The 13247-nt window shown below is 41.8% G+C and overlaps 1 protein-coding gene across 2 annotated transcripts in view; it reads left to right on the top strand.

Annotated features, from left to right (window-relative positions):
- Positions 1–942: 942 nt before the first annotated feature.
- The window catches only part of fam189a1 (family with sequence similarity 189 member A1), an 87572-nt gene continuing 75267 nt past the window's right edge, over positions 943–13247 (top strand). The window contains exon 1 of one of the 2 annotated variants that reach the window (XM_051379959.1): positions 943–2447. In XM_051379959.1, coding sequence (XP_051235919.1) covers positions 2199–2447 — 249 coding nt within the window. In that variant the 5' untranslated portion in view covers positions 943–2198. The remainder of the gene's footprint in view (positions 2448–13247) is intronic. The other variant, XM_051379960.1, reaches the window with a different exon arrangement.

Genomic DNA, 13247 nt, shown 5'->3' with positions numbered 1-13247 from the left:
GATTATTAGTTTCATCAATAAGAGATAGATATAGATTCTTTATCGTCCTTTTCAGGAAATTTGTTGCCACAGTATGTACATACACGTATGCACACAACATTACCACAGGATAGACATTTGAACAGCAAAATATCAAGAAACAGGCCGTTAAAAGATGGATCTGGAAAATCCTGATGAGCAATTTTCACTTTTTTATCCAACAAAGTCCAAAACTCACATATATTCACTTTCTCAACAAGACAAAGAAAAACAGACAATTCTTACATTTCAGCAGCTTGATCCACTGATGTTTAATTGTTTTTTGTGTTAGAATAATGACTTTACTATCAAAAAACCACTGCAGATTAATATGGTCGTTTAACTAACCCATTAATTGGCTGTTCTGGCTCTGTGTGTCTTGGCTCAGGTTTCACAGCTAGGTGGCGCAGGTGAGCTCTAAATGAGTACTGAACAAGGTCAGAAACACAGAAGTCCTTCAGCTCCGATTTTACTGTCTCAGGGTCCTATTGTCAACTGATAAATCCTCTCTTCAATATCCACATTTGAACAGTTTTTGTCCCTAGATACACTGAGGACCTGCATTTGGTGAGAAGCAAAATATGTTTAAAGAAGTCCAATTTTAGACATTTTAATTTCCCTATTTATATTATTAAAGTGTTGCAGTTACATTAGTAGCCTATGGTCTTTCTTTAAAAGGTATGCTTTCATAAAATATTTAGAAAATGTGACTGCATGTTATGTTATGTTAAAATATATAATTATGATCAAAAATGTGTACAATTAAAGGAACATTGCAGGATGCTACCTTTCTTTTTGTTACTCTTTACCTTTAATACTCGATATGTTCACCTCTTCGGGCCTCTAAACATCATATAAACTAAACTCTGAGAAAGAGAAAAACAATGTTCTATCTAATCTGTATTTCTCTCAAACCCTCTCTGGACATTTTCAAATGATCACCAATTTTTTAATAATGTGCAGCCAGTCTAATTCCTGTGTGCTCTTCAGGCAGAATCCTCCTCCAGGTGTGTCGCAGTTACTACCTGCCTATAATGAAGGAGAGGTGATACAGAGCCAATGACAATGCAGTGGATGATGTCCTGATGCTGCAGCTGGACTTTGGTTTTATATAAACGGTAAACACACCTGAACCTAAAGCTCCTTAAATCGGTTGTCCCATGAATTCTGATTACATGATGGAAATGTAAGAAGGTTCAGACTGTAGCTGCTGCATGCAAAACACAAAACACATGATAAATGCGTGCTCTTTCCTTCATAATATAGGTATATAAAATCCTATTGATGCTGCTCCTCTGATGATCAGATCCTACCACGTTTCCATCCACCACCACATCACGAGCAGTGGTAACAAATCACGCGCATTTCTTCTTCTTTTGTGTGTGTGTGTGTGTGTGTGTGGATGCTGCCTGATAGTAAAGACCTCCCCTCCTTCACTATCGTAGTAAAACAGCCTCCGTGCAGCTCGCCGCCATGTAGACGCGCAGAGTGGCACATCTCCAATACGCAGTGTGTATCTCCTGTCCTGGCTCAGAGATTCTGCTGTGTGGAAAAACCCACGGCTGGTGCCTCACGCAGAAGAAAGAAGCGCTGCTCGTGGAAGGACTGCGGATTTTCAGACACCAAAAACAAAACAAACCAAAACAGTGATTTCAAAAAACCTTTTAGACGTCTGATCTTCAAGGAAGCTCAGGCTTTGTTGGGGTTTGTTATCCGGGCTTTTCATCTCTCGCTTTAGAGTTGTTGGAGGAGCCTGCAGGGGTCGAGTCTGACAGCGCGACAATGGTGCTTTACAGCAGGATGATGCGTTTCTTTCTTTTTGCCTTTTGACTTTTAGAGGGAATGGGCTCTTTGCCGGCGCGGTCGCAGAGAACTCGGGTGATTTCATGTGGTGTCTTTTTTCGATTTGAGAAATATTCCCAGTTTGTGCGTGTGTTATGGTAAACATCTGGTGCCTCGCTGCGTCCGCTCTTTCCTCACCTTTCTCCTCCCAACCCGCAGCTCTAATTGGAGCCACTCCGAAGCATCTTAATTGATGGAAATCAGCCACATCGGACACTGACCTCCCGACTTCCACTGCGGGCTCAAACACAGCGACTCGGCTGTTTGTGGATGTTATTGTGTTTTATTGGTGCTGCTGGGGTTTTTTTTTGTTGCTGTTGTCGTACCCTTCAGTGACAATGCCGTTGAACGCGCTGCCCCGCGGCGGCAGCAGCGGCATCGGCGGCCCGGGGTCCCTGAGCCCGGCGTCGCTGTCCCGCAGCCTGTCCCGGCTACGGGAGTACCGGACCCGGACGAGGATCATGCTGGCTCTGGGAGTCTCTCAGATGGTCCTGGGAAGTCTCATCCTGGCCGTCAGCTTCGCGGCTTTGGCTCTCACCACATCACCCAGAGTCCGGCACTCCTGTCCCTTCTGGGCAGGTTTCTCTGTGAGTACAACAATTACACAATGATTTAATTTCAATTCAAGTTTTCATCTCCTGAATAAAAAGAAAATTCACGTAGTATCCTGTGAGACAAAAAAGATTCGCGATATGATGGGAACATTATTTATTTTTGTATTATTAAGATCCATAAAATAGGATTATTTGTCACTACATTGGTCTCATAGACTATTGACTGGCATAGGAGACCTAAAATTATGATATTGTTGCTGTAGACTCATTATTTAAGGAATGTTAGAAACTTGATTGAGTAATTTTGAATTTGTAGGAGGTCCAATTCTTTTAATTCTCAGGTAGAGAGCTAAACTAATTGGTGTGCCAGTGCCATGAAGGAAAAAATATTAGGTTTTTAAATACATTTTGGAGGACAGAGCCAATAATAAGCAATTAGTTGTGAGTATGCAGAGCTTCTGTGGTAATCAGTGATACAGCACACACACACACACACACACACACACAGAGAGAGAGAGAGAGCATCAAGGAGGATGTATTTAGGAGGATACTGTACAGTGCTCTTTACTATGTGTACAGCCGGATGTGTTTTCGGAGAATCGTTGTAGAGATGTTGTGTTTTCCTTCATGTGAAATTTTCATGGTGGTTTTCTGTAAATATTTATGAATGCACACGTCCCTGATTTCCTGCCAGAGACCTGGAGTCCATTAATTATAGAGGCAGTGGGGCAGAGTGCAGGGGTGAGGGGAGGTCTGTGGCACAAGGGCCATCTGTGTGTGTATGTGTATGTGTATGTGTGTGTGTGTGTGTGTGTGTGTGAGGGAGGACATGTGTTAGGGCCTGTATGTGTGGGAGTGTATAGTTACAGGGGAATGGTAAGTAACCACAGGGGTCAGAGAGCAAAGGTCAGTGCACATTCTTGATCGGTGCCTTGAGCTGATTTGACAAAATCAGGCCTGTCAGGCTGTTGTTGTGCAGCGTCTTACCGTCTGTTATCTCACCGAACCTGATGCATCTTTGTGCCCCAACACACAGACGCAGGAAAACATCACCGGTGCACCTTTTTGTTAGCTTGTTAGTTATATTATTTGTTGTGTCATGCAGTTCAGAGCCCGGATAAAACACAATATAAATATTATGTAACAATGCAAACAATGAACAAACCACAAAAAAAGGTTCCCATCCTAAACACAGCTCAAGGTTGTTGTATTATAATTAATATATTAATATAATAGTTATTTAATTAAAAAAGATAAAACATGATATGAGCCTCATTTTCAATCTCACCTAAATCACATAACAGACAAAGCTTTTTATCTTCAGGGAGACCATTCTAGCTAATGGTACCTTACCCAAGATTTTTTGATTTTGGGTTGAATTCTTCTTCTAATAAGACTCTAAACTGTTATTTTTCATGAGATGATATGTTTGTACTTTAGGTTTTCACCAAGCATCAACAGAAACTCTAAATTGGAAAAATATAAAGCGAGACAACGGTAAAATAAGGTTCAGGGCAAATGATGCTGTTGGGCAGAGGTTTAGTACTGTAACCTTTGCTGAGTCAGGTGTTGGAAACATATCTTGCTAGCAGAAGAGAACCATCAGCCACAGTGGTGCCAAGAACCAGATAATGTGGCTGAGACCAGCTGCCCATCTGGAGATTTTGGCGATGGAAGTGACTCACTCTTTGTAAAGAGCTCTAAACTGCAGAAAACGTTGTTAAACACGTTTAAAGTCCTCGCAGATTGAACTGGGCTGGAAAAATATATTCTTCACACTCTTTGGCTTTACATTTGGTCTTGAATGTCAACTTTTAATAGGAGAAAACGCAGCATGTGGTGTATAGGGAACTGTCTGGGAGCTTGGCTTTGGGTAAATAAGACGAATCAACAGACTCTCAATTAGGTGGGATGCTTTTCACAGCTCTGATCTGTGATTTAGTTTCTTAGATGAGTGTACTTGCACACAAAAGGTTGCTTTGTACAGCTTTAAGACTCTTTTGAACTAATATATCCCTAATTTTAGAGGAGGAAAGTGTTCTCTCTCTCTGGGTCAATGTGTGTGAGCGTTTGTGGTGAAAGGGGAATATCTGCTACAAATGGTTTAGTGCTGTGTATCCATGTTCAAGTTTCGATCTCATTTGGGTTAAATTGTTTACACGACCCTCTGATATCCTGCAGAGACGCGTCCTTAAATTGATAACTGATCTTTCTGCATGTGAATGTAGTTCTTGTTGAACCCTGAAACCTTTATGTCGAGCTTCCTGCCATGTTGGTGAACTCAGCTAATGAGGAATCCTCAACCTGTGTATGCACTCGCACGTGTGTGTATGTGGTTTGTGTGTGTGTGTGTGTGTGTGTGTGTGTGTGTGTGTGTGTGTGTGTGTGTGTGTGTGTGTGTGGCCACTGTGGGACGTCGTTAAGGATCTCTGTGTGATGACTGGTATTGTGGGATTTCATCACGGTCACAGCAAGAGAGGGCGTAATCTTTACATCCTACACAGAGCAATCAGTGATGAGCCCAGGCCTGGCTGTCCCTCCTCCTCACACACACACACACACACACACACACACACACACACACACACACACACACAGACATATCCCACCTCAGTCTTGTGCATATTAATGGATCTGTATCACCATCTTGTGTGATCTTGAGGCGTGTGGGCCAACAGAGACTAATCCCACAAATATCTTGGTCTTTCTCGCCCCATACCAAAGGCTTACAGTCATCCCACACCCCTGCTGTAACTCTTTAGCTGAGCAGACATGCAGCCAGCCGCAGTCAATTTCTGGAGAGGTGATTTTGGCGTCAAAAGATGACGCAGAGCCGTGCAGACTCAGAGGCTGCAGACTGCACGAGGCCTATATTACCAGCATGTTTACCTGTTGGCGGTGAATCACGCCGCCCTGCCGGGTTTTTGGCCAATATACGAGGCGATGTGGTAGAGTGAGCCAAAGGACCGCTGCAGCTGTCAGCGGCTGACATGCAGAACAAATTACCGTTCACCTCGCATCTCCACGAATTAAACTCGGAACTGATCCAAGTGTCCAAACACACACACACACACACACACACACACACACACACACACACACACACAAATACACAAGCTGCCTCCATTCCCTGAGAGACACCTAGGATAAATTATGTGATTATGTAAATCCATCAGAAGGAAATATTGCAGGCATCATTCAGTAATTCACATTATATTTTGATGCCTTCTATCTCCTTTTTCTCTTTATCACTCTGACATTTCCCTCTCCTCTCCTCCCTTTGCTCCAGAGAAGGATTTACTCTTCTTTTTTTTTCTCCCTCCCCCGCTCTCCTGGTTGTGTGGTAGAAGATGAATGTGGATTTTGTATAGCCTCTCTAAAAGTAACACTCCAACATCCCAAATCTACAGACTGTGCCGTAACAAAGACGGCTTAAGATGGTATTCTCAGTGTTTGTTGTGAGGCAGCATTTCCTGCCCCAACCGTCAGCAGATTCTGCACTAATCTGCCCGAGTGTGTGTGTGTGTGTGTGTGTGTGTGTGTGTGTGTGTGTGTGTGTGTGTGTGTGTGTGTGTGTGTGTGTTTGAATAGCAGGCTCCAAAAGTGTTTTGTAGGGGGTTGTTGTGTTGTCGGGGTATATTGGGAGACTCTCAATGTCTTTGTGTGTGTGTGTGTGTGTGTGTGTGTGTGTGTGTGTGTGTGTGTGTGTGTGTGTGTGTGTGGAAGAAGGGCAAAGGTGCACATCGGAGTAAAGTTGGTCTCAGCCTGATTTTTAGCTATGCCTCTGGATGTCAGCCTGTTGGTTGGTTTGGTCTCTTTTTTGTTCCAAAATATATTTTAACTGACTAAGTAACAAATGTTCTTCAAAGAATCATGTTCCCCAGAGGATGAACACTACTGACTAAATATTAAGATGTCTGTCTTTTCATTTAGTGCTACCAGTAGGTCAAAGTTTTCATTTATTTTAGGATATTCTGCGAAGTATCTCAGGTGAATTGACATTTTCTACCTCCAAAACTAACAACATTCCCATCAGCCTCAGCCGAACCTAATTAGCCAATATTAGCACGCTAACGCGCTAAACCGAGACCGTGAACGAGACTGTCATTGTTGGCTTGCTGACGTTAGCATTCAGCTCAAAGCACCGCTGTGCTTAAGCCTCACAGGCCTGCTACCATGGCTGTAGGCGTTCTGTCTTGAAGCTTGACTCTAAATACAAAAACAGAATCATATTTTCTCATTGAGCCTGTGTGTTTTGTGCTTCTTTGCTACAGGAAAGGCACATAAAAAATGCATGCAAACACAGATCAGTTCAAATTGTCTCTTTAAAGTACAGTGCTATTAGGCCTCTTATAGGAAATTATCTCAGCATATCTAAACTGGTTGTTGGAAATCTTAGCGAGGAATACGAGGAGAGCGGCAGCAGTTCTGGTGGTAGATGAAGACAAAGAGGTGGAAATGTTTGATTTAATTGTTCTGTTGCTGGGTTCTGTTCTGCAGCAAGGGAGTGTGCATCATCATTAATTAACTGGCTTACTAGGCTTAGGTAGTATCCTGGCAACAGATCTTAAGGCACAATCACACACAGACAAACACGTGCACACGTATAGGCTCGTACTTCAAAGTGTACGCAGTGTTGGTTGAGAACCGTCATTTTGATGAACAGACTAAAGATGTGTTGAATATAAATGAAGAAAACCCAGATATGGTTGTTGTCAGGAATACTGAGGCACTAATCATAAAGGTGTCAGTCATGACTTGTAACATCAAAGTGAACAGAGAAGTGATGTTATATTCAATCAGTAGCCTTTCTTTGCCTTCGAAGTGAAGATCAATACTTCCAGCACTGTGTCAAGCGAGTGTGAAGATTTTTATAATCTTTTTTTCCATTGTATGATTTTACAAAAAGATGAGTCATAGTTTCAGGTTCAGTGAAACTCCTAAACATGCAATGTAGTGCATGAATAGCCAGCATTTGTGAATCAGTGCATTATTGCATTTTGAGGCGCATTGATTTCTATTTCAATAAAGTCATTTGTGTCCCTTGGGTGTCACTCGTGGAGCTTTGCTTTCCTTTGCGTTGCTTTGGAGTTTATTTTCTGCTCAGTAATTGGAAACATTTTTACTGTCTTCTCATAAAACGTATTGAGTCCGTGGGTTTTGATGCGGAGAGCTGGATAAAAAAGAAATGAGAATAAATAGAATCAGTTAGTTACGGGTGCTGCTCTTTTTTTTATCACACAGTGATTAAAATAGATTCTGCCATAATCAAAATAAATACATGATTTTTATTATACAGCATGTGTGTAAATATTTCTAGTTCAGCATGGTTTTCTATCCAAATCCATGAGGGGGTCACATTCAGACCTGTATTAAACATTCACTAGGATGCAGGGAACTATTAAAGGATAATTTCACCCACAATCGTCACCTACTGTAACTCTAGTGATATGTAGCCATGCAGATAGTTTGGGCTTCATATGCCCATGTTTGTGGTACTCACAGAATTTAAATCAGTGCCTAAATTGGACCAGAAAAAGGTGCCAGTACCCTAACAGAGAACAACCCTGACCCTAATTCTTGTGGCATTTATCCTTTTTAACAAGGACATTAGCATTGAGCTAGCTGTGTTTACACTGAGATGCAATTTTAGAAATACTGAGGTCCAAAAAGTGAATTTGCTTGGGGGGTTTCAAGGCATCAAAGCATCAAAGTAATTATTTTATGGTAATTATTTCGAAATTTTTATTGTATACCCCTCGCCCATGCTCACCAAATAAGAAGCATGTGAGTATTTTATACTATTTCTTGAGCATACACAACCACCTGCATGGCTAGTTACCAGTAGACATAAAGGTTGTTGAAGAAGCTCAGAGAAATTCCTCCTCTTACATGACACCCAGTGAGAGCACCTGTCTTTGTGATGTTAAAGTCACAACTGTACATTATGTAACAACATCGCAAGTTTCTCCAGCAGCCACAACATCTTGATGATTTGATAACCATTCAGTTGCAAACTGTGTGACAAAAGGCATTTTTCTGGAAGTCAACACATAACTCTCCAGTGGGCTGTTTGTTGTTTTGATGCATTTATTCCCAGCTGTCAATAGAGGACATGGCTCCCCAGCTGCTTTACTCATCTTGTCAGTTTAGATTAAATGGAGAGTGTGGTCAGCACACATGCTCTCAGACCAGACCACTCACTGCTGGACTCACAGCCTGTTTTAAATCTCATATTGATCAACTAATTAGATGGATGCCATCAATCATCAGACTGGTATTTACTTTCATTTTTCCTCGACCTGTTTGTGGTTTTCTAACATCCCAGCGGTGACCTCACTCTTGTGTTTAAAGCAGCCATGCAGTGTGATGATGTCATGTAGTTTTAACGCTCAGTCTATCCGAGGTGTCGCCGAACAGCTGTAATTCACTTTCCTGCTGCACCTTTCCATAATAAGTAAGTAGGCACTCAGCCTGCTGCTACTTATTACTCTGAGGACCCTCCAGTGCATCCTGCCCCCACTCCAGTGTTACCAGTGAGCACCATAATGGTGGAGAGAACAGTTTGTCCTTGCTACCACTTCATCACACACACACACACACACACACACACACACACACACACACACACACACAGTACACAGTGTTCGAGAGAGGCTCTAATATTTCAAGTTGTCAACTTCACTTAATTCCCTGTCTCGGTGTGCTTTGCTGTTACATGCTGGAGACACATCCAGACTTTCTGCCTCGTCTTGTTACTACATCCACTTGCATTCTGATATTTTCGGTTTGTTTTGTTTCATGATCCGTGTTCAACACCGGGAACAGGATGATATGAGCTTCTTCAGTGTGCACCTTGTTAAGATTAAGAAGTCCCCTTGTCAAAGATATCTGCCTCTTCTTACCTAATGAAGCAAACAGGCAACCAAGCTGAAAAACTGGCATTGTTCTGCGCCTGGTTGACAAAGCATTCATTGGTGAAATGCAAAGAAAAATGTTGGGGTTGTATTCCTTTGGAAGTTTTGACAATAATAATTGTGTCAACTGCTGGAGGGAGTTTTCCTTCCAATCAAACAAAAAAAAACCGACACTGTTTTTTTGTATCATTGTGTACAAACAACGCGTCACTGAGGTTGTGTTCAGACGTAGCAATGATTATGATAAAGTAATTGCTTAATATTATTACATTTGATTCTTAATTGATTTTATGCTGTCTGTGCATTGTTGTAGCATCTAATAAGCCTGAATGTATCATATCTCATCTTATCAGTGCCTAAAACAAGTTCACACCAACACAAAGCAGCACTTATTTTAATGCTCATCACACTTTGCAGACGTGTCGAATCGGATGATAATACAGGAGTGTTACATGTAGGCATCGACACGTTACATAAGTGTAGGACTGATACAAAATTAGGTGTTCAGGGTTGTTTGGGAGCTGTGTTTTTGTCTTACTGAATGCATGGTGTGGACCGAAAGTTGTTTGTTTTATTCTCCTAACGGCTACAGTCTGAACATGACAAAATGAAAAAATTTCATTTGTGACCTTTTAAAATCCCTTCAAAAATGTGTTGCTTACTGTTCTTTCACTTTTGGATGTTTGACCTTCACTTTGCAGAATGATGGATGTGCAGAGTTTGACAGTAGTAGATTGTTCTCACATTCGACTGCTGAAGGAGGAAAAGAGTGTGTAAAAAAGTGTGAAAAAACCTTAAATCCGTGTTTAAGACGACGAGTATGTACGAGCAGCTTAAAACCTCCAGTGCACATCAAGTGAGAGTGAAGTAAGAGACGTCTTATGTCCAGAAGTCAAATGTCGGAAATGAACAATATTTGCATATTTATAGATTCTGGACTTTTCAATAAGGGAGAAGGAGATGTAAAAGAATATTAAACTAGTTAATTAAATTTTTTTATGGTGAAACCACATCAGACACATTGTTACTCCAAGCAGAGTATTACTATAGGTTTTTAAAACGTATCTGGAGATCTTTTAATACCGCAGAACGATCAAACACATACCTGTGCTTGCACATGTTCGCACACACATCACATCTCTGCATGTCGGCCTTCTTTGTATTCACACACACTTTCATGCGTGCGCATACATCAAACACAAACCGCCTCCATTATGCATCATTTTGATGTTTGAAGAGTGAAGCTGGTTGATGTGTGATGAAAGCTGTAGGTTTTTCTGTTATTCTGGACATTTCAGGCTCGAACTGACCCAGCAAATACATTTGGGAGGACAGGAGGGGAAAGAGAAAGAGAGAAAAAGAGACGGGGTCATGTGTTTGGGGAAATGTGTTTTATGTTTCAAATGCATGATGTATTTCTGTGTGCATACATCACAGATCTCTCTCATAAATCCACCTTTTCTCTCCTCTGCCTGCTCTTGTTTGTAGCGCGCCTGTGTGCTAGTCTGACCTGCAGCCTGGGATGTGTTTGACAGAATGCTTGATGCTGCACTTCTTTACAAACAGCCTCGACCCGGCCGCCAGGAGGTCTCTGCCTGCAGACTGTTGAATAGAAAAAGGCCAACAGGGTTGAACTGAGCTCACAGGGAGGGAAGGGACACCAGAACAGAGAAGATGACCAGAGGCAAATGTCTGTCATGAGATTCAGTTATTCTGTTGTGGGTTCATAAGTTGAGGGTGTCACAGGTGCTGCAACTGTACAACACCTGTGTTTACATTTATTCTTCCATTGTGTCCTTGTCAAATCCGACAAGAAAGAAGAAGATTTATGAAGCAGACTTATCTTTTATTCGGACTGAATGAAGAGTTTTGGTTTCCAGTGAAGCGCCAGACATCCGCTTCCTCCTTCTGGCTTCGACCTGAGGGAAGATGTTTATTTAAAAAAATGAAGAGCTTTTCAGTGGCGTGCTGCAACAGGCCATCATCAGTGTGAAGGTCTGATATCAGACAGACAGAGAGACAGACAAATGGGGCTTTGTTGATGTGTTTGACTTCTGTCCTCTACCTGCTATTGAGCTGTAACTTCTTCCTGGTTTAACAAAGCTGACTGTCGTCCCTCCCCGCTGCCTTCTATAGCTGATCAATGGGAAAGCCTGCTGACTGGAACCTCCCTTTGTTTCTATGATTAGCAACTGTGTTGTGTTAGATGGTGCTTTCATGTGTGCACACATGTGGGAGGGCAGGTCAGGAGGATGTGAGTGTGTGCTTGTGTGTGCTTGTCTATATGGAGCTGGAGCAGACATAAAGGTTGGTCATATACCTGCCTTATCTGTTTGAATGCAGACGTATAGGCAGCCAGGCAACAAGGTGGTAATTTGTGTTCATCGGGTCTCGGGCTACTGGCTGCAGACACCCCTCTGTAACAGGAAGCAGGGGAAAAAGAGAGAATGTGTAACCACATTTCTTTCATTTTTCTTTTCTTTTATCTTACTCTCCCACTTCCTCAGATAGTAGCCGACCACCACGCTGAAATCTGAGGTTAATCAGGTGGGAAGAAAGATGAATCAAAAGGCATTTTAGCTCTTACGTAAACACTGTTTGCTTTTTCAACGTTACAATAATGTATTTTTTACATTTTGAAATAAAGACTAAAACGTCAGGGTTTTGTTAGGAAAGAGAATTTCATTCAAAATCACATTGACAAACAAATCCAGCTCTACAGCATAACCTTGCTCACCAAACTGTTGCAGTCTAGACAGGGACGGTTAATCTTTTCAAACAGCATGTAATATTGTTATTTATTAGATATTTTTAAAGCCTTTAACAAAGGCAGGTTAAATATCAGCATTTCAACAGACTTTGAGTGGCTGTAGCTGTGATGATGGATTTGTTTTAACAATAGCAGGACAGAGAGATAAAAGGCGTAGACAGCTTCAGACAGCAATGATTGCAGTTGGAATCAAAAGGTTGAAAATAAAGCATTACAAGCATGTTAATGATAAGGGAGAAACATAGCTCACTGAGGCCTTAAACATTGGGAACACTTTTTACTTTTTCAGGAAGCTTGATTAAAAAAAACCCTTAATGAGGCATTTCAGTGACTTGGAGAAGCAAGTGGAGCGGCCACCAGCCTGGAGGCTACGTCAAGACCTTGGCTCTCTTTATCATCTGAAATACAGCGGGAATCCCACAGTATTAGAGACATACTGAAAAAAAAAGCAATTTCCTAGAGGAAGTGTAACAAGGATGAAGTCTGTCTGTTTGGATGAATGAGCCTTGTGGATAAATTCTGCAGGTCGGAGGTCAAACCTTTAACAGCAGTTAATGGTATACAAAAGGTCACCAGATCAGCCGTAGAAAACACACACACACACACACACACACAATCATTCAACCTGTAGTGATCAGATTTGTCACCTGTAATGTGGCCGCCATTGTCTCCAGGCGGAGCATAATCTTAAAGTGATTTTTCATGGATAATGGCCTGAATGATGCATTTCCTTGTGGTTTCCTGCTGCTCCTGTTGTCTCATCAATACAGATGGGACTGGCAACAGGGAAACGGGCCAAACTGTTCATCTCTGGATGTTTTCCAAGGACTTTGTGTGTATATGCATGTTCCCGCAGTGGGTGTATATGAGTACGAGAGACAGAAAAAAGACGATGGAGAAGCAGAGAACAAAGTACGGGACTGATTGATCTGACAGTCTAACACATTTGCCTTTTAGAGGAGCCCCAGTGGGAGTTTATTAAGAGCAAAAGCCAAAAGACAAGTAGGGGATCTTATTCTTTCTCTACAGCATCTGTAAAAATGTCATCCTGTTTCTTAACTTCACCTTGGCTCTGGCTGAGTCTCTGGCACTGGTTCTCAGCACACCTCGGTTGTAATTTTTCTTTATAATCATTACATAATTATG

The sequence above is a fragment of the Dicentrarchus labrax genome, unplaced genomic scaffold (assembly GCF_905237075.1).
Source record: "Dicentrarchus labrax unplaced genomic scaffold, dlabrax2021, whole genome shotgun sequence".
NCBI classification, from domain to species: domain Eukaryota; kingdom Metazoa; phylum Chordata; class Actinopteri; family Moronidae; genus Dicentrarchus; species Dicentrarchus labrax.
This window is presented reverse-complemented; position numbering and strand designations above follow the sequence as displayed.